Source organism: Nyctibius grandis, chromosome 3, assembly GCF_013368605.1.
Source record: "Nyctibius grandis isolate bNycGra1 chromosome 3, bNycGra1.pri, whole genome shotgun sequence".
In the NCBI taxonomy this organism is placed as follows: domain Eukaryota; kingdom Metazoa; phylum Chordata; class Aves; order Nyctibiiformes; family Nyctibiidae; genus Nyctibius; species Nyctibius grandis.
This window is the reverse complement of record NC_090660.1, coordinates 61,240,231-61,263,595: the sequence shown is the minus strand read 5'-3', so window position 1 is coordinate 61,263,595 and position 23,365 is coordinate 61,240,231. Positions and strand designations below refer to the sequence as shown.

Here is a 23,365-nt window from a genome sequence, read left to right as displayed (position 1 = left end):
TATTGATAACTGTATTATACGAGTTTCAGAGTACTACACAATCCATTACACCAAGAGACTTTTCCAGTCTCCCTGCCAGCAAGTTCAAAAGGGTAGGTATCAGACACCTAGTTAAAAAGAGAGAACAAAATAAACAGTTGTAAGTCTTGCATGAAATCCTCTTCCTGTCAAGAATTAAGAGTACACACTATAAAGTTACTAATGAATTTTTGGAGCTGCAATAGCAATTGTAAATTGGGATGCTGAGTTTTAAAGTGTTAAGCAAAAGTACACTGAACACATCAGTTACCAGGAACATGAAGTACCAACTGGCAACACCTATAGTGAGTAGAGCCTCTACACAAAACCACCAGTACACTACTGAAGGGTAAAAAGGAAGGGGGTTGATAGTTTTGTTTAAAGAGGCTCTTGAAAGAAACAAAACCAGACAGCAGGATGTCATCACAACACAGAGCTACAGGCATAGCCCATAAATACTAATTCTTCCTCTTCAAGGGTAGCTATTAAAATGCAAGAAAGTAATAAAATTGCAGCATCCCTAAAAGCCTCATTTCTAAGCCTCCTAGCTAGCAGAATGTGGGCTGCAGCTTTTGATACATCCTTTGGAAAAGTTCTTGATTACAAGCAGTAGAAAGATGTGCTTTTACTAAAGCGCAAGATTATCAACATCTTCAGATGAATCCTACTTTTTTAGCAGCAAAGAGCTAATACAAAGGAATTTTCAGGGTAAAGAAACCACTTTTTCTCCTCTACATCTTTTATTTTAACTTCGGAAAGTCTAAATAGTGCTTGTACAGCAACACTACACAAGTGTTTAATTAAATATAGAATTGACATTTACTACAGAAATTAGGCTGTCTCCTTCTGTCATCTAACCAGATTTATCAGTAAACATCATCAGCGTAAGTATCACACATTCACAAAAAGAGGTACTTTGCGTATCAAATAGTCAAGATACACTCCACCCACCCCCCATATTAATCTGCTAATAGCAGCACGGTTTGGCATAGCAGCAGTAACGTAGAACAATAGAGCCGAAGGTGGTGTTTGAAAACCAGACAATGAACAGGCAGCTCTTGAGAAGAAAAGTAAGATCCATGTCTCCCAACGTTTTATGCAGAGGAAAGAACCACAAGAGTACAGGGACAGACCATGGACAGAGTCAAGGCTCCTACATGCAGCACTGCCTCACGAACTGGTACACACACAAACACTTGCTTCTATGTGTTTTTATGAAAACACAATTTGATTCGTCTGAAAGATCCAGCTTCCATATGCTGGAAGTTAAAAATAATGTTAACAGCATCGTTTATGTGTTCAGATAATTACTGAACCACCGACCAGCTTGGATAAACTACTCACAGGCTCTGTCAGCATCCACGCTGACACACACATAGAGATTCTCCCTACCACCATCAAGAATGATGCTTCAGCATGCAAAAAATACTGAAACAAGACAGGAGGAAACATAAGCATTCAAGATGAAGGTGCAGCAGACAAAAAGAACAGAGATAGCTAATGCTAAATCAACAGCCTAGGTGGAGATTGGGAAGTCAGTCAAGTAACCGAGGAGACTAGATCAACGAGAAACAGAAAGGATGTGTTGGCAGTAAAGCTGATTTTCTGTTTGCTATTCTAGCTGCTAGACTAACAAAAGCTGGAAGTCCTTGGGACTTGCAACAGAACAGGGCAACAATCCTAGAAATTTCAACAAGGATCTAATGCCAGAAAAGTGTGTTAAAAAAATAGATAATACCTGTAAGAAAGAGCTGTTGCTTTTTTTCTTCAGGTTAGCAGAAAGCAGTAATAAAGAAAAGGGACTGTTCCTTTGTGCCCCATTAAGTAGGTTGACAGAGACATCAGAATAAAAAGCACCAACACTCTTAAGTAAAAAGAATGCAGTGTAACATCCAGCTGACAGCACAGGGACAGCTGCCTGAGAGAGACTTTGATTAGCCCTACTTGAACCTGTTTTGCATTCATAAAGCAAAGTTTGGAGATCAGCAGAGAGATGGTAAGGTATCATCACACACAGCAAGCAGTATTGCTTCATGAAGGAAGCCTCACCAGCTGAATGCAAAAGCATACATCCAGGACAAAAAAAAAACCTCTTGAAAAATAACAGAGTAGATTCTCTGCTCAAGAAAGCTCAACTGTGAGGGGACTTGACTCTAACAACTAAGAACAAGTGGTTGGAACAGCACAAGCACTTCACTCCTTGCTTCATCTCCTAGCAATGTCCAGGGAGCACATCTCACTGGTAATTGCAGGGAATACACCATAAAACTCTTGCTCTTTATGCTTAACATGAAGTTGTAGTCTCACAGCAGCTTTCTCACCATTGGAAGCCAGCGGCTGGTAATGTAAATTTTCATTTATTGTGCTTTAACAAGCGAGAAAGCAATACTACAGCAAGACAAGCTTTCTTTTCAAGACGAAACTTCTGTGTATGCCAATGCCCTGAAAGGAGGCTGTGTTAAGAAAGTCATTGAGAGGGAACCCTGTCCAATGTGCAACTCTCACAGCACGGCATGCGATCAACAACAGCATACCTGAAGAACAGGTCCCTCAGTGTCCACCATACAAACCCAGTTTCAATAATCATGCCACAGAAAAGACAGTTACATGCTGCATCACTCCGGTCACAATTTTGATATTAAAATATTAAAATTTTAATATTAAAATATTAAAAGAACCAACGTTACATCGGAGCTGACACATGAAAGTTCCTTTTACATTCCCAAGCACAAGAGAGCTATATTAGAAATGGGCATACAGAGGGAGTGTATGGCATGAGACAACTCTGCGGGCTGGAAAGGGAAAGAAATTGCTGGCAGCATTGTATGGACAGATTTGCACAGCTGGCATGTGCTTCCTTTCAGCTGGCAGCAAGACCCTTCTGTTTAGAGAGGGGAGGTCCAGATTTGTTTTCTTGTGGGAGGAAAATAGACCCTCTGTCCTTTCAAGGAAATGCACCAGGGAAGCCCTAGAAGATGCAGCCGCTTCTACTAACTTGCTCTTTGTGCTAATAGGCTGTCTGAACAAACACCAAGCTCCCAATATGGCTAAGCTGCAAAGTGGTCAACTCAGCCCTTCAACTACAGGACTAAATTTAAAGAGGTATTTTGAAGAGCAAGTATTTTAATCACTGTGCCTGGGATCTATGCAAATGAGGATAATAACATGTTTTGTATGCAATTCAATGCTTGTAAGGCACAGTGGAGAAAAGCAATTGCAATAGGCTGCCACACAGCAGTAGTGGAGGAGGCAGAAGTCACTTCTTGAGTTCACCAATATCATATTCAAGAAGTGTTTCAACTCCCCAGTGTAGAGTTAAGCTTCCTCATCTATTTGTACAGATGGTCAACCCTTCCCCTGGATTACATGGCTTACTGTGTAGCCAACAAACTGCTCTCCAGCCCTCGTACAACCTAAGAAGCCTGCATTTTCTTCCGGCTGGAATTTCAAATTTAGTCCTTCACGACAGTGAGGGCATCAACTCCTTTTCCAATTTGGCTTTAGCTACTACTGTCGAAGACTGTTGGTGCATATGCTTGATAATGTTTTTTAAAACAAACCCACTCATAAAAAGGACCCCCCATCCCCTCCATATTGTTGAGAGCTTTGTTGTTCTTCAGCAAGTCTGAAAAGGTGAAAAGCAGGTAGCATAACCTCTTTATTCAGAATGCAGGATTCTTGTATTATATCTACCTTATGCACTTTGAAAGGAAGAAAATTTAAAAAGTAAAACATTTCAGGGGTCTGAATACTGTTAAATCAAGTAAACACAATAAACAAACTACAAAAGGAAATTCAAACACTAGACGCCCTACTATACTTCTGGAAAGTAAATCCAGCTTCATAGGAAGTCTAATGTTTTGCTCTCTTTTTAAGGAACAAATCTCTACAAGAAAGTCCTATTCAAGAATCAAGTTCTTTATCTGCCAAAGGGAGACTATTCTCTCAAAGTACTTGAGAACATTGTTTGCAGGTAGACCAGCCAGACAGCATACTACTCAGTATCTCAAACACCCAGAAACCAAATCTAATGTATTTCACAACTTTGCTCTTTTGGGTATACCTGTGATCCCCAGTTTGTTGGTATTTAACATTAACATTAGCAAGAAGTTAACCTGCGCCAAGAAAAACATGTTAACACATTGCTTTTGAGGGTAATGTTTTAATAAGACAATTATTCCTCCTGGAATTTGTTAGCTAATGAGGCCTCATTGAAAAAACTCACTTTTAGATGACTTCATAATTAACGTGTCTTAGTAAATTTGGAGGTCAGAACTCTGCTCTGAAAAGCTCCTTGAGCTAGTTTGTGCATTTCAGTTAACATATCATTAAACACCATCAAGCCACCTGTGCCTGCAAAGTATCCAGGGTAGGAATCACCAAGGTAGAGAGACTGGAATCCCTGGTGGCTTGCTGAGGCACAGTCCTAACAGGGCATCTAATAGTAATTAACATAAGCATCCCATCCGCAATTTCTGTTTCTGACACTAGCATTTCCAGCCTTTACTTTGAGATGCCAACCTAGCCTGGCTGCATGCACAACAGGGGTCAGAACTCATGCTCCCTCGTGTCTCAAGCTGGATGTTCAGTCTGGTCAACAGTGGTCAGCATGTCTTGCAGGAGACTGAGCTTACAGCTTGGCTTTAGATTCACCTTTTCAGCATGGGCTCAATATCCCTAACTATGACAAACATAACTGATTAACTCATGGCAGACTAACTTCTGGTTAACTCACGACAGACTAGCTTTATATGTTTAAAAAAAAAAAGCTAAGATCCAATTTGGTATCCTCTTTATAAAAGAGTAAGAGTCAAAGGAAAGAAGCCCTTACAGAGAAGCAGAAAAATTCATCTTACCAACTGTTTCACTTTAACCACCTGCTGAGCACCCACTGACTGTGCAACCATGGAGTTTGGCTGTGAGATTTTAATACTGATTGGGGTTCCAATGACTGGTTTCAGAGGCTGGAGAGGGGTTGTTGCTGAAGATGCCGCTGTAGAGACCAGCGGCAGCTTTGCAGACTGGACAGAGGACGTTGCTACCGCAGAGGTGAAGACTGGCTTGACAGTTTGGATAGCAGTCAGCCCTGACGTTGCTGCTGTTGTGGTGAGGACTGAAGCTGCAGGCCGAAGAGATGCTGTCACCACTGCAGAGGTGGGAACAGGCTTCACCGTGGCTGACGCACTGACAAGGACTGGTTTTATAACCGGAGAGGCTGTGACTGTTACAGAGGCAGACACTGGTTTTATAACTGGAAGAGAAGTTGTTGCTACAGCTGATGTTGCCACTGCTATCGAAGGAGCTGGTGCTGCAGAGGTACAAGTCAAAACAGCTTCTTGGGTTGGAGCTGGCTGCTGCATACACTGCTGGATAAAGCTCTGAGGATTGGGCATTAGCTGTCGTAAGGCAAGCATGCTTTTCTAGAAGAAAAATGAAAAAACACCGGATGTAACATCAGCAGAGTCTTCCACAATACTGATATATTAGCAACTGAATCTTCTTCCTCATCTTCCAATTTAATTTTTCATGAAACAATAAATTACTTATTCCAAACAAGTTTTGCTAGAATTCAGGCACCCTTAAATTGATGACGATACTGCTCAGTGAAGACCACAAGAATCATCAACACAGGCTGAGCACAGGTTAACAGTCACCACGGCTTCACTGCACGTAGCAAATCCCATCTATAGGGAAACTCACCCATATCTTTCTTCTTTTGTTTAGGTTTTTTTCAATTTGAAATTTGTGATCTAGAAAAAGACCACTTTAACTGTTTTACTACCTCAAAAAATTTTGTTTTGCCAAAAACCCCTGCTATATTGGAACAGCTGTGTTTATTCCATGGAGCCTGTCTGACAGAGAACTACAAATTATCCAATAAAGTCGGAAACAAGCTCTGAAGATATGAGCACTTCTATACCAATACAGCTGTATCTACACTAGGGGGGGATACCACTTTAATAATGCCTGTATAGCTGCAGCAGCACAACTTCAGCTAGATAGCTCTCTGCAACGAGAGAACATTAGCAAAGGTATCTGGCAACATCTCATTTTTACTACAGCTATGTTTGAGAAGGTTAATGGACAGAATAATCTTCAACCCCTCTACAGATTTTTCTCCTTGACTATTTACAATCTGTTATGGCTCAGAACCAGGGGAAATCAGTTCTGCAGCTACCTATATATTCTCACAAACCTTTTCACCCCCCCACCCCCAACAGTTTTTGAAGTCTGTAAGATTCTCCAGCACAGTGCTGTTGCTCTGGGCTTCATGCAAAAGGAACATGTCTCACATGCTAATATACTGAGTGAACAAACTGTTTGGACCTCTAGACCTTCTGCGGCATACCTATCTTTAACATTCACTTCTTTTTCTTCTAAAAGGTTGCTCAGCTTTCCTCATGCTCCCAATGCAATTTATTTACCAAATGCATCCAGCACAGATCTGAAAATCAAGCAGGCTTTACAGTCAAATGTCTGTACCTTTCTACCTACTGGAACTGACAAAACACAACACATTCAACAACTTCATCAAAAACCTGCAGCTCAAAGATAAGAGACAACTCTACAGAGTCCTCCCTAAAATTCCACTTCACTAGCTGAAAGTCAATTGGCAACAAGCCATCCGGACTTGAGCTGCAAGCATTTCCCCCACAAACAAGGCCAGCACTGAATCTTGTAGCACCTTAGAGAAGTGCTCCTGAAGTCACCTTCCATTTGGCACTCAGTCCTGTCACAGCTGCTCAGCGTTACACACCAATTAAGTCTGGTCTGTATCAACCACACATCCTCAAGGTATTTCAGAAAAAAAAAGCAATCAGGGTGCAAGATGTTTTAAAGGACGGTAATACTATAGTCAGCTAATGTTGTTTAGTCACTGTCATGGTCAAAGTTTTTGAAGTCATAGAATTTCACTATTAATATAGAGTACAATGCGGAGAGAGCACCTTGTCAAGGATTATGGGGTATGGAGACTACCCAAAACAGAAAAGCCTAGATGATACCAGTACCTGACATCATGCTGCAGGAGAAACGTGCAACAGCTCTGCTGTGATGGATTGGGGTCTAACCCACGCTGATGAACCCAACTCCTGTGGAATTGCCTCGAGGTCTGTGCACCACATGTAGCAGCTCTCCACATTGTGGGATGGCTTCTTAACTCACGCTGAGCACCTCCACGAGTACAGGAGGACAGCACTGTGTCTGAGCTAATAAATCCTTGGGGGACCCAAAGGGGTAGAAGTGTTAGCAAGTGCTGCACAGCCACCTCTTGGCTCAGCTCCTCTGCATGAACTAGGCCAGGGCTGTCAGGGCTCACCAGCCCCAGACGAGGTCTAGCTGTACCAGACTTCAGCTGGGTCTGCATGGAGCTACTGAGGTTCACCTGCACTGTTTTGGGAATACAGCACAGAGGCATCTGTGCTGGCCCCATGGACATGCAGCCAGCCCACATCCAGCGGGGTTCATCAGCCAAGGCCCTGCAGAAGGCAGCTTCCCTACTTCTGAAGCCAAACTTGCCCTTGCAGTTAGTAGAGCTCTGCTGAGACTCCATGTAGCTCACAGAAAACCTCTGCCAGTCACACTGACCCTGCATTCAACCTGGTCCTTCTGCAGCCAGAGCTACACTGGATGCAGGAAGGCCTGTACTCTGAGCCCTTTTATTTTTATTTTTTTTAGCTTTTCGATGGGCTTTTAAGAAAACTCCAGGGAATTAAATAGAGAATAAGTAAGTGACCAATACGAAAATTTTATATCAAGCCCTGCAGAAAAGACTGTAGTCTTCTAGACTCAGGCTGCCACTGTAACAAAAATATTCATCCCACACTTTAATAGATTAACATCAGCCATCTAAAGTAACATCATCACATGCATTGTTATATGTGCTGTCAAATACTGAGGAAGAAGACAAACTCCAGAAAACCTCTGTCCCAGCTTTAGCACTTAACTATTCTTCCCCGATTCTCAACTGTGCCTATAGTGAACGGCAAGGAAAAGCACAGATCTATTGAGCCTAAGAATACTATGTGCGCTGCAATTAAATATAACCAAGTTTTCCATGTTTTCACCAGAATGTAATGCTTGCTATACAACAAAGATGTTAATTTTTATTTTGATTGTTAATAAATTCCATTCTACCGTACGATTTAAAAAGTTAAGACCAGTGTGTTTTTTTTTTTATTTGCATGATTATTTCCTTGAATTGAGGTAGAGTTATCCTGGGTTACTCTTCCTTAGTTGCAGTAGTCCTGTCAGGCTTTCTAGAGAAAGGCATGGGTTTTTTTCTGCCTCCAGTTAAAACACAAACCAGCAGACAGATGAATACTACCTTTATGTACATTCTTTGAGCTTAAATACTGCATAAGCTGTGCACAGCCTCTGTTGTCAGTCTTCCGTATTAGAATTTAGTACAGTTACAGATTTGATGAGAAAGTAAAAGGTCATCTTAGTACAGCTGCTCTACTGGAGATGCACCAGCTTCCAAAACATTAGTCTCCACTAATGACTGGAGGGTAATTACTCTCCAATTTAAGAACACAGCACAAGTTACTCCTCTGAAATAACTCCCTCACCAAAAAAACCTGTCCTTCCAAGTGCAACAGTCACACACGGCTAGGTTAAACACTATTTCCTCAGCTGACCTGAGCAAACACCTCTTAGAATGCTCTGACTCTTTGCTTTCCTTTTCTGGTCCTCCTCCCTCTCCTCATTAAATACTACAAATCTGCAATCAGACACTTACCTTGAGAAAAGGAACTAAATATGGTTGTGGAGATGACTTGAGCTCTATGTATAGCTTTTTTGTAAATTCTTCTGGTTCAATTTTTGCTTCCTAAGAGGAAAGTATAATTACAGTGATAAGTTATAACTATGAATCTACGATTTTTTTTTTCCCCAGGTGCATCAAAAATTCATGGAAATTTACATTTTCATGGAATTGTTCAATGTCAATACTCAAATGTTTTTTTCCCCTCATATTTTTAAACAAAATGTTTTAGGATAGAATGATCTTGTAATTTAGATACAGTATTATCAAACTAAATTACTTTCTTAAACTCCAGGCAGGTAACACCTCACTGGAGTGAAGTGATAGAAACAAATTTAGAAGTAGCACTGAGTAGCTATCAGTACCTCTTTGTTATGCAGAAATATTTAAAATCTACCACCAGTACTTTTTCCTGTAAAGGTAGTTTCTTGGTGTAAAGATCAATTTAAAGAGGCTGGAGACAAAAGACAACTCAGTAGTTTTTGCAAGACAATTCTAGTCTAATGCATACATAGCATGATAAAGCAGGACACTTAACATAGTCTTTCAAAAGCAGGAGAAACTGAACATCAGAACATCACTTCTGCATACCACTATGGTAACAGTCCTCTGGCTTGCAGAGCTCAGTCTCCTTTCTTGAGCTTTCAGCTCTACCCCAACACAAACACCTGACTCAAGGGGCTGGGAGGGTCAGGAAGCTGCAGTAGACTTCTGAGATCCCTCACTTCAGTGCTACCAGGACAGGGCTGTGATGGGTAGCACTAGACACTGCTGCCCTTTCTCATCCTCCCATGTGACACCTGGCCATAGAGTCACCAAGAACACTACCTCCTCCAAGAAGGTACAGACACACAAGGAAGAGGGACCCCCAGCATCAATCTCTGTCTCTGCAGAGAAATTACTCCTCTCACCCATATGCTCCGGGAACAACCGTTCCAAGGAGCTACATGACCAGAAGCAGGGGTTTTAAGGACTGTATATTCACAGACAAACAGAACTTACACTTACACTTTGTAAGTGTAAGTTACACTTACGTCTTACACTTCGGCCACAACAACCCCATGCAGCTCTACAGGCTGGGGGAAGAGTGGTTAGAAAGCGGCCCGGTGGAAAGAGACCTGGGGGTGCTGATCGACAGACAGCTAAACATGAGCCAGCAGTGTGCCCAGGTGGCCAAGAAGGCCAATGGCATCCTCGCCTCTATTAGGAATAGTGTAGCCAGCCGGTCTAGGGAAGTGATCGTCCCTCTGTACTCGGCACTGGTGAGGCCGCACCTTGAGTACTGTGTCCAGTTCTGGGCCCCGCACTTCAAGAAAGACGTTGAGGTGTTGGAGCGAGACCAGAGGAGGGCGACCAAGCTGGTGAAGGGTCTGCAGGGTTCTGACCTACAAGGAACGGCTGAGGGAGCTGGGGTTGTTTAGCCTGGAGAAGAGGAGGCTCCGAGGTGACCTTATTGCAGTCTACAACTACCTGAAGGGAGGTTGCAGTGAAGTGGGAGTCGGCCTCTTCTCCCGGGCAACTAGCGATAGGACAAGAGGACACAGCCTCAAGCTTCGCCAGGGGAGGTTCAGGTTGGACATCAGGAAGAATTTCTTTACAGAAAGGGTTATTAGACATTGGAATGGGCTGCCCAGGCAGGTGGTGGAGTCACCATCTCTGGACGTGTTTAAGAAAAGACTGGACATGGCACTTAGTGCCATGGTCTAGTTGACAGGGTGGTGTAGGGGCAACGGTTGGACTTGATGATCCATGAGGTCTCTTCCAACCTGGTTGATTCTGTGATTCTGTGATTCTGTAACTTACAGCACCTCTCCCATTTAGTAGTTTGATCTGCTGCCTGTTAGGTCTCACTGAGCTGTACACACAGGTCACCGAGGTGTCACCAATACAGACACAGTGATTTGGTATACTACATCTCAGTGCATATAAGGTGCTTGACACCCGCTTTGTGAGATGCTGCCTTAAGGACCGTTTTACTTCACAGGTGCCATTTACTTGTTTCCCTCATGTATATGAAACATTAATTTATTTTGCTTTTAAATCACATACACATACTGAATGGCAGAACAACAGCACTTTTAAAATGTTACGTAAAGCAAACAAATACACAGTTAAATGATGTATTAATGTACAACTGTTCATAAAAACAAAATTAAAGTACTGTAAGCACAAGAAGGAACAATTCTTGTATTTTCCTACAGAATCAAGGTGTACAGTCCAGCAGGGACACAAAGGCAGAGGAAGAAGAGGAGTCAAATAGTTTTGCCAGGCTACATCTTAAAACAATCTAATCTCTGAAATTACACCTCAGTCTACACACCATGCTTTTCCGGACTGAAAAGTCCTTTGGTACCACTAGCAAAGCATCCTCCACCAGCCCACAGCCTTCTGCTACAGTGGAACAACAAAACAGCAGCAGTGGTCAAATGCCAAGACAAGAACTGGCAGGAGAAATCATTACCAAGAAAACCCAGCTGTGCTGGGGTGCAGCACAAAGCAGCATACAGAAGCCACCTGCAAGGAGAGAGGTTGGCAGCCATCACATTATTTTCTCCATCCCATTGTCTGAAGACATAAATGTCATGCTTCTTCCACTGGAGCTTCACTGTCAACCTGTCAGTCAGTTCTTGGAGTAAAGCAGTAGTATGGACTTAACACTGCACTACAACCTCCACCATGATACTCTTGTTACTCAAAACTATGCTAACATGGCAGGAGGGGAGGAAAAGCACCTCAGACCCAGAAGCTGCATTACCACTATCAGCTCCTCCTGCTGTCAGTTACCTGTGTGCACAAAATGAAACAGGAATGTGAGGGGGAAAAAATATAGCACAGGATCCAGTTAAAAATAAGAGTTGTCCTGTAAGACTTGAAAGAGGGTCAGATGTATTCAGCCACAAATCCAACTCTTCAGCTGTTTAAAAAAAAAAAAAAAAAAAAGACAAGGAACAAAACTATGATGAAGTCAATGTCACAAATGATACAGACTGTTTAAAAAAAGTCTCACCAATAGGTTTTGCACCAGATTCTTCACATTCTGCCCCATCTCAGTGGCTTGAGGTCCACTAGATGCCAGTTTTATTAGCGTAGCAAGAAAATTTTTGCATTTCTTCACATTTTCTAGCATCTCCTAGCGTGGAAACAAAGACAAGACTGTTAGATGTTGCATTGGCTCTCCAACCTCTAATGAATACGGAGAATGTTAATTTTTTAATTAAAATTTTTTTTTCCTTACTGTAGAAGCACTGGTCTGTGCTACTGTTGTGCCCTCTGCTTTCACAGAGACTGCCTTTTGGGAGATAGCTTGTGCAGGTGGTCCTGTAACCAGAAGTTTTACAGGTGTTCCAGTACTCGAAGGCTTTACAGCAGTAACTGTAGTAACACTAGCTGTTGCAGCTGCTGGCTGAGAAGAAAAATTAACACTTTTTAACCAAAGACTAACATGACAAACATACTGTATTCTGCTAGTGTATAAGGTAGTACCCTCACTCCACACTACTATTTAAAATATAAATAAATTATTTTTATCTTTGTTTTTGAAGTTTGGATTCATTTGCTTTGAGAGGCTCTATTTAACAGAGTAAATGACAGAACCCTGACAGGCCATAATTCTGTTTTTAAATCAAGGGCGGGGGGAGAAAATGACAAAGGCTCACCCAGACTGAAGCATCACCTGCAACTTAAAGTAAAGAGGGAAAGGTAAAGTCATCTTGAAGAACCCAATAAACTAACTTTGCCAGGCTCCTACAGTCTAAGACTAATGAATTTTGGACGATGCTAAATCAGGTGACACTATTCTGAAGAAAAATACATCCTTAAGTGATTATTTATCTTCCCTTCTCCTGCATCTCGTCTCCCAGTTGCAATATCCCTTTCTTTTCCTATCACACGTGCAGCAGGCAAAAGACGTCGTGTCCACTTTGGAAGGATGCATGTGCCAGCAGAAGCTGCCAACTGAGCAAACGCACCTAACAAGTTTTTCCTGCTTTTTCCTTGTGGGCAGCAATTCGGATCTCTCTCTCCTCTATCCAGACACAAACACTCAAAATTCAGTTATTTTAAGACCTCTTTTAAAAATCATCTTTAGAATTTACTAATAGATTCATAAGCTCCAGCAACAGGAGAGTAAAGAAGGTTTAGCAATAAAATAAGAACACAATTGTCTCTCTCCTGTGAAAACCAGGCTAAAGAGTAGTTTCCAGAGGAAAACCTACCAAATGGAAGTATTTCTACTTCAGATTTTAAAGAAAAAGAAAAAGAAAAAAACACACACCCAAAAAACTCAACACAGTTCTTGTGATACAACACAACACAATATGAGTAAGACTTTGCCTCTACAAAAACCACTACTCTAAATTTCTCAACTTGAAAACTAAAAACCCAGATTGAACCTGCAGGTTACAGAAAATAATGAGTTTCAGATTAGCATTTGACACCTGAAGTCGGGTGTAGTTTTTCTGCCAAACCTCTCAATAGAAAAGGAAAGTCTGGTTTTGTAGGCCAAATTCTAGATTCAGCTCTGAGCAACACAATTGCTTTCACTGACTTAACACACTTAAACACCACAGTTTAGTCCAGCAATCACGAATTAATACTTGCTAATTGCATTAATGATAAGAGAGTAGCACAGGAGCCCAACTTACCCTACCATGGACAAAACAAAAACTAATCAGAGTTGGACAGACATCATGCAGAACATGAGAGGGCTTTTAAATCTTTCAGGATAGAGAAAATTAATGAACAAACGTTTAAAGCTAAAGCAAAACACTGGCACTTTTGTACTTTTATCTAGAAATTATTTTTTTCCTGGGTGAGTCCCGATCCCCCCTCTGCAAAGCTGCTGCCAGCTTGACGTGAAAGAAGCAGGCAGCTACCAGAAAGCTTTCCAGCTTAGGCTCCCACTGTTGGTAACACTTTAATAGCTCTCTGCAGGATCTTTGCCACCACCACTGCTTCTTCCAAGGATGAGGCTCAACAGCTCAAACACCACAGGGAGGCAAACTGGGCACAAGAATCCCACAAACAGATGGACGGGAGGAAGACGGAAGGAGACAGAACACAGCTCTGTCAAGCTGCAATGCCCTGGGCTTTTAAAAGCCGAAAACATGAGGTTTGCGGAGCTGATGTCTTGCAAATTCCAGCATGTTTACACATCAAGACCTGAACAGCATTTTATCAGCTGAGGGAAGAAACAACAGGAAGTCTGCTGGACCCTTTTCCCAGGAAGATGAATATATGGGAATTAACTTCTGTCGTCTGCCCTCAACCTTTTTTCACCGCTGACAATTCTCATTCTCACTTTGAGCAACAGAGAAACAGTTGCCACAAAAAAATAGTATTAATCTTGCATATTTTGAAGTCATTTCAAGAGAAGCAGCACTCTGCATCTAAATGAAAGTGCCTCAGCATGATGCTAATTAGATACTTTGCAACTTTGTTACTCCATCTGGGAAGAAGGTAAAAAATAAAAACGTGCAGGTATTTTGTTTAACCTCAGAGCTTAAACATTCAGGAATGACAACAAATGGAAATATTTTTGTAGATGAGCAGAATAAACCTGGAGCCAGTAACTAGAGAGAGTTTTGCAGATAGTAGTGTTCCAAGTTGTACTTAGCACAGGATAGGAGATACACAACCAAGCCAAGGATTATTTCCTTTCCACTGTCTCCTACTTTTTGTGATGACATCGTATTTCCACACCAACACTCCTCTCCTGTGACCTCAAAAAAACTGTCAAGACTAATATCAGGAAGTTTTTTAGGACTGATGAATGAACCACTGCCAAGGAGATCGGACCCAAGGGCTCTTCCGTTCTTTCCCCAGACGGTTCCTGCAACCCAGGCCTTTGGGTCTTCCCCTTTAGCCCAAACATTATGCACAGACTACCTTGTCAGCACTCTTCTCTTGTCCACCCCAGGGTGTGGAAAGAAGAGGCCCTGTGATGGCAAGATGTATCCATATTGCACCTATGTACTCTTTATTGCATGAGCAGCTTGTACAGAGGGCTTTGCAATCCTCCGCAAAACAGAGGGGCTCCAAGGAACCCACTCCAAACAAAACAGCACTATTAATTTTTCCTAGAGTTGTCATTCCTGCTGCTTAAATCCAGCCCTATGGCTCATTAGAAGTGTTCAATTTTCAACAATGGAAAAAAATATAGCTTATAAAAAATACTCCATGTCTACCTCTTTAAACATCTCAGAAGAACACAAGTTAAATTGATTACATCAAAACTGAACTAAGAAAGTACAGAAGAACCAAGTCAAAGGCAGATATAAGTTAAAAAAGGAAAAGTTAACAGCATGATGAATCTCAATGTTAATCCACATGAGAGTGTGAGGATGCAGGCAGCTTCATCCATCACATGGAAGAAATTTTTACTTTCAACTCTTCTGCCCAGTGCAAGGGTAGTATAGTAGATGACTATTGCTTTTATATCCTGAAGATTTCTATGCAGAGATCACAAGCACATGGTTTGCAAGCTAGTATTCCAAAATAAAAGTGGGTAAGGAATACCCATTACTGTTCTTAGACACAAGATATGTTGTTTCCATTCTAAGCAAAATAGAAAATATATTAAGAGAGGCCTTTGGGTTTTCCCCTTTAGCCCAAACATTATCCATCTGTAGTGAGAAGGAAAAGAAAAAAAGATCACAGACAGAGCTGTGAGTAGTTTTCAGCTGCTAATATCAAAGAACAGCAGGAGGACGAATTTTTAAGTCCTACTGTTAGTTACCACTGTCAGCGAGCATATCCTCCAATTCTTCAAACACCCTCAAGGTCAAGAACATACATCCAGCATGTTTTTTTGAATGACTGATCCTGCTCATTTACTGAGTGCTTGGTCAACTGCTATAGCTGAGTCTCCCTCAAGCTCTTGTTCACAAAAGATATGTACAAGGCAGACTTCTTCCCCATTTCTCCTCCAGATTACGAGGAGAACAGAACATTTTAGCTGCAGAAAGAAGTAGCTTGCTTTTGATCACAGATGCTTATCCAGAACTCTGGTCCCCAGGAACAGAGGATGGAACTGTATCTAGAAGTTTCATACTCTACAGGTGGCAAGAGCCTCTTCAAAAGAGTCCTACAACATTTTTCTCTGGAAAAAGAGAAGTAAGACCTAGGAAATAAGACAAAAACACTACCTAAAAATAACGAGGCACTTCCAACCACTGTCTATTTACAGTCATATCTGTGGAACCTGTCTGCCAAACTCAATTAGAGAACAGAGGTCTTCAGCTGTGACCTTCATTCAGTTTTAAATGAGGGAAAAAAATGTACACATGAAAACCAGCTTAACTGGTGCAGACAGCTCATTTTCCCCTCAACATCACTTTGGGTATATTTTTTTTTTTTTCCCTAAGGGATCAGGGAACTCCAACGGGAGAGAGCATTAGGAAGTCTCCATCTCCCAGAAAAGCTTCAGCTAGAGCTTGAAGGAGCTCTGTCACAGGGTACAAGAGCAGTGGAAATGGCTCTCTGAACTATTTATTTCATCCATTGTTCATGTGCTTTCTACTGTAGTAAGAGAGGATGATCTGACACACTGGCAGAAGCATAATTAAATTATGCATTTAAAAATATACATTCAGGAATGAATGTATTGTGAGGACAAAAGTTACCAAGCTTACTGAAAACCAGATTAAAGTTAGAAATAACAAGAATGCAACCATATTTGCTTCAGTTCTCTCTGTTACTTATTCTTATTCCACCACGCTATAAAGCTTGCCACCTACCTGTATTACAGCAGGTGACTGAACAGTAGAAGCCACAGCATTTGTTGTTTGAGATAATGTTTTCACAGGAGTAGCTGCTACTTTCTTTAGTAACTGGGTGCCAGAGTTCTTAAAAAAAATAATCATACACATGCAGAGAACACGTCAGACAAGTAAATGACAAAACTGACACTGAAGTTAGTACCTGTTCTTGTCCAATATAAACGAAGACACCCACTCTTACAGTAACAATACAGGCATCACAGACATAGCCCATATAGTTTAAACCCTGTTCAACAAAGCTATTTTTCTACCAGTTTAATACTCAAGAACAGATTCAGAGACATTTAGACACAATGCCTAATCAGAACAAAATGGTTAAAGGATGAGCATGTTGGTGAGACTTATGCAGATGGTTACTTTTTTCATACCCGCTCTTACTCTTTCGTGCTGACCACAGCACAAGAGATGGAAGCAGAGCTCAGGGAAGGAGGAACATCCTGGGGACATGGGAAAGGTCCTGAGCTTCACTCAGCTTCAGAGAAGTATCCCACCAGACAATCGCAAGGTTGTTGCAGTTACCAGCAGTAATCATTTAGGTAAATTTGTTGAGTTTGGGTTGTTTTTGTTTTTGTTTTTTTCTTAAAACCCTTTACAGCATCACCATCAGAGAGGAATTTCTTAATTTGAACTATACCATATGTAACGGCTAGCAGGTTTTGCAAACTGAGAAAGCAAAGCACATAGCGATGTTTATGTGCAGAACCAAACACCATCATGCTGTTCAGAAAGTGTTCAAATGCTTATTTAACCCTCCATAACTTATTTTCAAACCCTGTTATAACTACATAACATACAGCTACGTCAAATTAAAGCTATGAGAGAAGTTACCTGTACAGCACATATTCTGATTGCAGGTGTGCTGGTTGGTACAGATGGTCTCACGCTTGTGTTATTTTGTGGCTGACTCTGTGCTCGTGCTATTGCTTGTTGAGATACTAGCATTAGTTGTCCATTACTGCTTCTGATAAGAACAGTTCCTGTTGGAGAAAAACATCCAGACTGTTACAAATTAAGCGATATTATGGCTTTCCTATGCTTCTGTGGAAGAAGTAACTAGACCACACTGATAAGATAATGTAATATTTAGTTTCTTACTCCAAGGAACAGCTACCAATAAATGTAAGAGCTGAGCATACATCAGCTTTACTCTGCATTGCAAACAATTCCTAAAGTCAAGAGAAAAACTTAACTAGATAGCCACATCAAAACACTCTGTACATACAAGATGCAAATTGCAAAGCAGTTGATCATTTGAGTCAAAAAGATATTTTGGACATTAAAAAGACAGACACACCCCACACACACCCTCTGGGATTACTTTAACAGTAACTTCTTTAAGCAGTTCTTCAACCTGCAAAATTCATCACCACTGTCAGACTTGGCTGCCTCTATACATTTTCACTTTCTGAACATTTAGGCACATACTTACAGGTGAAGATATGGCTTAAAGAAAACCTGCAATGGGAACTGAAGCCTGATTAATACCAGTTCACCTGCCTATATCAAGACCATCCCCCTTGGTCAGAGGGCAGTGGTCTACAACAAAAGCCAAAGCCATTCAGCCATTTTAAACTGTCCCTCTGTGAAGGGTCTGTCCAAAAGCATTAAAATGCACAGTTTTAATTAAAGCAGCTTACAGACAAATAGGGACATTCCAATGGAGGAGGAAAAAGAAAAAAGTCTTCTGCCTTGTTTCCTTGCTTTTTTGTTTTCTTTTCAAACCTACAGGTATGTCAACCCAGCAGGATTCAATTCCTATCACCTTTCTCCTACCCCATCAGCTATAACGACAAACAATTAAACAGGTAACAAACAATGAGTATTTTTACTAAAGCTTTCAAATGAAAATCACCCTAAAGAGAATCAGTCAGATGCCACATCACAGTCTCATCCTCCCTGCATCTGGAAACCATTCAGCTACCAGTGCGCCTCCTCCCTGGCCCCCTAAGGGCTAGGCTCTGGAAAATCCAGAGGTTTCATCCGGGTCACAAATACAAAATGCTAGCTGGATTCCTGGTCTGAACGGGATTCCTGATCCTTCAAGGGAGCTACAGAGCACCCTGCCTTTGCTGGTGCCTCACCTCCTTTACCTTCAACAGCAGCTGCTGCAGAGTCCACCACTAAAACCACCATCCTCAAACACCTCACTTAGCAAAGGCCTTTTGCATAAAAGAAAGGGGGAAGGTACAGAAGAATATGCCATATGTAAATAAGAGTACCTCAACATTTTTGGAGGCCTGCATTAAGCTTTCTTGCAAGTTATCCAATACCTGAAGAATCCCAGATCTTCCATGAACACTTACGATCTTTCACGGTGTAAAACAAGCCTGCATCAATGGAATAGTCCTTTTACTACGTGGTCAGTCTGGAAGCTGTCAAAATATTGCTGTACAATACAGCCTAAAACACTGCTTCTATATGAGTTTAAATGAATACAACAGCAAAAGCCACAAGCACCATGAGTTGGGCTTTGTTTAAAAAAAAAAAAAAAAAAAATATCAAGCTATAACCACATGCTTAGAAACAGCTTTTCATCCTCCACATCTAAAAGCATAAGATATTGCAAGATAACACAAAACTTGGTATAAAATTCTGTAATGGCAACATATTGCCATTTACATAGCACACACAAACTGAGACTGGAGGAGTAGCACTTGGGTGATTCCCTCCTTTATCAAACAGCCTTTACTAGATGGGGCAGATGCAATAGACAGTTGCATATCCAGAAAATAGTTACTCCATCTGACAACTCAGCTTCCTCCTCTGTCCGCCACTGAAATCTTGACCATAGTTATGTTTAGGTACTGATGAATCTTTAATTTAATCAATGAATACCCAGAATCACAGAAAACGTATTAGATTTCTAATTCTCTTTTCATGCCATCTTATTTAGACAGTGGTTCATGGCATGTGCTTTTTTGACTGACGATAAATTGTATTTTTTTCCTTGTTCACATCACATGCTTATGCAGATTCTAGGGGAAGAGAGAAAGCTGGCGATACCACACATTTTGATAGCAATAGCATTTCTCTCTGCTCTAGGTCTACACTGAGGATGGCAGAAGTGTTGCTACTGGAGGTTTTAAGCTTTCCTTTTCTAAGCTTGCTTAAAAAGGTCATTGCTAGCTCTACTCTTTGAGAAGCACATATAAATTTATCATAACTCCTTTAAAGATTTAGAATGCTTTAAGTGTTTTGTTTTCATGTATTTGGATATTTTGTCACTACTCATTACATTTGTTTTTTTAAGTCAAACTGTCAGAAGCACAATTTCTACTTCTCTGAATCATACTGCATACCAGAAACAGTCAAATCAATTATAGGTGAGGTTTTCTTTTTGCACTACTGTTCTGAAGTTTCAGCTAGCATTTGCCAGAGATGGAGACCCTGCCTGAAAGAGTATCCCATCCTCCAGTCACTTCAATGGGGACAGTTTCCAGCAGACTCCAGTTGATGGGAAATTAACTCAAGAGCAACATAGCTAGCAAGCTTATGCAAATACAATACAGTTCATATGCAAATTCATAAACATCTAGGAAACAAAATAAACAAAAAACAACCACAGCAAATATTAACAAGTCCCAGTAGCCCCTTTACATTTGACCATGACTGCAATGATCCCCAAGAGCGCTGTGCCCTGAAACATGAATCAACTTTCCTCCAAGTAACAGGATTAGTCAACACAAGGACATCCATAATTCATCAAAACAGTGTAAAATAACTTTCATTTTTTTTCTTGGTGAGAGCATCCACAGAAGTTACCTAAGGCCACTCCAGCGGCCATAGCCTTGACTGGAACATACGATTAAGATGATTCCTGTTTACTTCCCTGTAAATTATGGCAAGAACCTGTTCCACTTAGAACAAACATTAATTTCCCTATATTTGTTCAATTTTGCAGAATTTTTAATATGGTGGTAGCCTTTTCATGGCAGTAGCTTTTCACAACAGCTAGCAGAATTAGAACTCCAAACCCAACAAACCCAATATTATGGTAATCTACTAACTACTGCTTTTGTAGGCTTAATAACTGTAAGTGCCTGATGCTAGCACAAATAAAGCTGAAGGCAAATTTGAAACGACTGTCATGGCTACAGATCTGTATAGTGAAAAGCCACAAGACATCACTTCAAGCATGAAACACACAGTTTTGGGCAGTTAAAACCTAATGTCACAAAGTGCCAGTAAACCGACACATGGATTGTCTGAAACAGTTTGAAAGCTGTTGAAAGGGCATTTGTTTTTCACTTCTGGTTGCCACAATTTATTTATACTTTTTCACAACTAAAAAAAAACACCAATCTTTTGATACTCCCTTTCTATCTTGAAACAAAAGCAATGACCCAAGGCTGAAGTCAATAACGCAGGCTCCAAGAGGAGACAACAGGAGGTGTCTTCTGCCAGAGAAAAGTTTCCACGGCACTCAAAACCAATGCCTGAAGTTTCACACACCACATACAGCTGCACATGTGTGAAAAGAAGGAACAGGTGGTGGTATCCTTGAGGTTCTCAATAGAAATGTCACGTAAACAGACTCATGCAGCTACTAAGAGGCTACCATGGAACTGAAGAGAAGTGCAAAAACCCACATTCTTCACTCAAAAAAAAATTGCTTATCAAGAGCTGGTTTCACATTCACTAGAAAGCAACTTTTGCCAAACTAAACGTGAAAACAGATCAGGTCTTGCAGTCAGTCACTACATTGCAACTCCACAGGAAAATGAGGGGAAAAAAAAACCCTCTGAACAGCTAAAACAGGGAAGTTTCAGCTAACACCTTTCAGCACAGCATTGAAAAGCAGAAAAGAGATCTTCAATCTCTGATCATATCAACACCAACTGTAGTTACTGAACAGCATCAGGCATCTTCGTAACACCACAGGTGCCCTCTTTTGGGCAGCATTTCCAAGAAAGCAGTATTTACAGGATAGAGTTTGATAAGTTTCACTGAAGTTGTTTCAGAGAGCAGGGAAGACTTTCTCACCACTCATGCACTTTGATAGGAAGACCAAGGCACAATCCCTTTAGGGCTACAAGGCTGTTCCTATTTTCAGAACACAAACAGAAAACCTAAATGACCAGTTACCAGCAGGGATTAGTTCTTACATGCTTCACTGGAGGACACAGGTGTCTCTCACAGATTATTAGCCCTTTTTACAATGAATTGAGACTTCTGTCTCTGAAATTCTGCCTGTCCTGACAAAAAAAATCCTTTGGAAAGTGATTTATTTTTCTTGACTGCCAGAGAGGGCAGTTAAAATAAAATCAGCTATTTCAGCCCCTTGTTCCCTGTACACCTTCCTTTGGCTGCAATTCTGCAGTAAGGCTGGAGGGGAAGGAACTGACAACTGAAACCCAGCTGAGCTTCCTCCAAAGCTACCCAGAAGGAGCCACGCTATAGCTTCTCACCTTGAAGAAGTCTCATTGAGATACATACCCTTTCTCCCCAGTGACCTGCCTTCTCCCGGAACATGAGCTCCAGAAACAGCGCCTCCAGAAAGAGCACCCGGCGTCACTCCTGCAAAGCTCAGGCAGCCGCCATCCAGAACAGCCTCTACCTCGGCATGCCAACAGTGCGTGCCATGGAAAAACAGAGGCCTTCTATCAATCAAATTTCCATTTGCTGCTCAAGCCTGAGACACCTCTGCTGTAAATTTTTGCTGTCTGAGCACCAGCAGCCAAGGAAATCCAGCTTTTTCTGAGCTTGATTATAACGCACTTCAAATTTTCTAAGCTGCAGCTGTGTTTAGCATTCAACCCAGGAACGAAGAAACACAGGTTAGCAGGAGGAGCAGCTTCCAGATAACATCTTCATTGTAACTACAGACAGAGAACCAAAACCTCATCAGAGACATGAACAAGACACTGTGGGATCATGGCAGAGATCTGTTTATGCCACTGTACGTAAGGCCACACGCATGGGCTTCACTGTATTTCAAGGAATATATAGCGTTAAGGAAACCACACTATTGTGAATACAAAGCTGTGCAGCCAACTGAAGCTCAGGGTTTCACCCAGCAGCACTGAACACCAATATGTGCTAAAAGCATCCCACCATAAGGGCAACTTCCATCATTAAATTTCTACCGCATACGACAAGCCCAAGACCATTTCTTAAGGGGAACCTCCAAAAGGAATTTCCTGAGATGAACCAGTCACCGGGCATGTTCCGGTGGAGAAACACCACAAGCCATTAAACGTGAAGCTGAAGTTGTCAGGTTAAGCCACCACTTCAATGGCATGGTTTCCAACACAACTGCTCAACACAACAGCTCTTTGGAACTGCTGGCTGGGGAGCAACACGAGGAAATGCAAAGAAGTCTCTTGCTCTTAAAATAAAATACAAACAAGAACCAACTGCATTAGGTCCAACTCATTTAATAGAACACAAGTTACAAAAGCCACTTTCAAAGAAGGGTAAGTTTAGCTTACTTCAAAACAAGGGGTACCTGCACAGACATTTCCAACCTCAGTAAAGTTCACTTTAATGCCAATTACAAAGACAGGGCTAAGTGAGACTTTCAGGTTCCAAATCAGTTAAGTGCACAGTTTAACAACAAAAAGGTTTTAAAACAGCACCAATTTTTCAGTACTCTCTGTTCCTAAATAAATCTCATTCTTTCACTGAACTACTCAAAACAAAGGGACAGCTTTTAAGGCAGGTACAAGATAAGACCAAGCTTTAAAGGGGATGTTTTAGTAGGAAACTAAATGGCAACTCAAAGGAATATTGGGTTTCTTATCCTGATTATTTAGGATGACTTGAAATTAAGAAAATAAAGGGCCAAATGCCACTAATCCATGCA

At 41.3% G+C, this 23,365-nt stretch overlaps 1 protein-coding gene across 1 annotated transcript in view; it reads right to left on the bottom strand.

Annotated features, from left to right (window-relative positions):
- TAF4B (TATA-box binding protein associated factor 4b) overlaps window positions 1-23,365 on the bottom strand; it is an 82,571-nt gene that overhangs the window by 48,189 nt on the left and 11,017 nt on the right. Inside the window, exons 2-7 of the mRNA XM_068396703.1 lie at window positions 17,389-17,537; window positions 16,519-16,626; window positions 12,018-12,185; window positions 11,790-11,912; window positions 8,759-8,848; window positions 4,875-5,438 (exon numbers count right to left, since the gene is read on the bottom strand). Of these exons, the coding sequence (XP_068252804.1) occupies window positions 4,875-5,438; window positions 8,759-8,848; window positions 11,790-11,912; window positions 12,018-12,185; window positions 16,519-16,626; window positions 17,389-17,537 (1,202 nt within the window). The remainder of the gene's footprint in view (window positions 1-4,874; window positions 5,439-8,758; window positions 8,849-11,789; window positions 11,913-12,017; window positions 12,186-16,518; window positions 16,627-17,388; window positions 17,538-23,365) is intronic.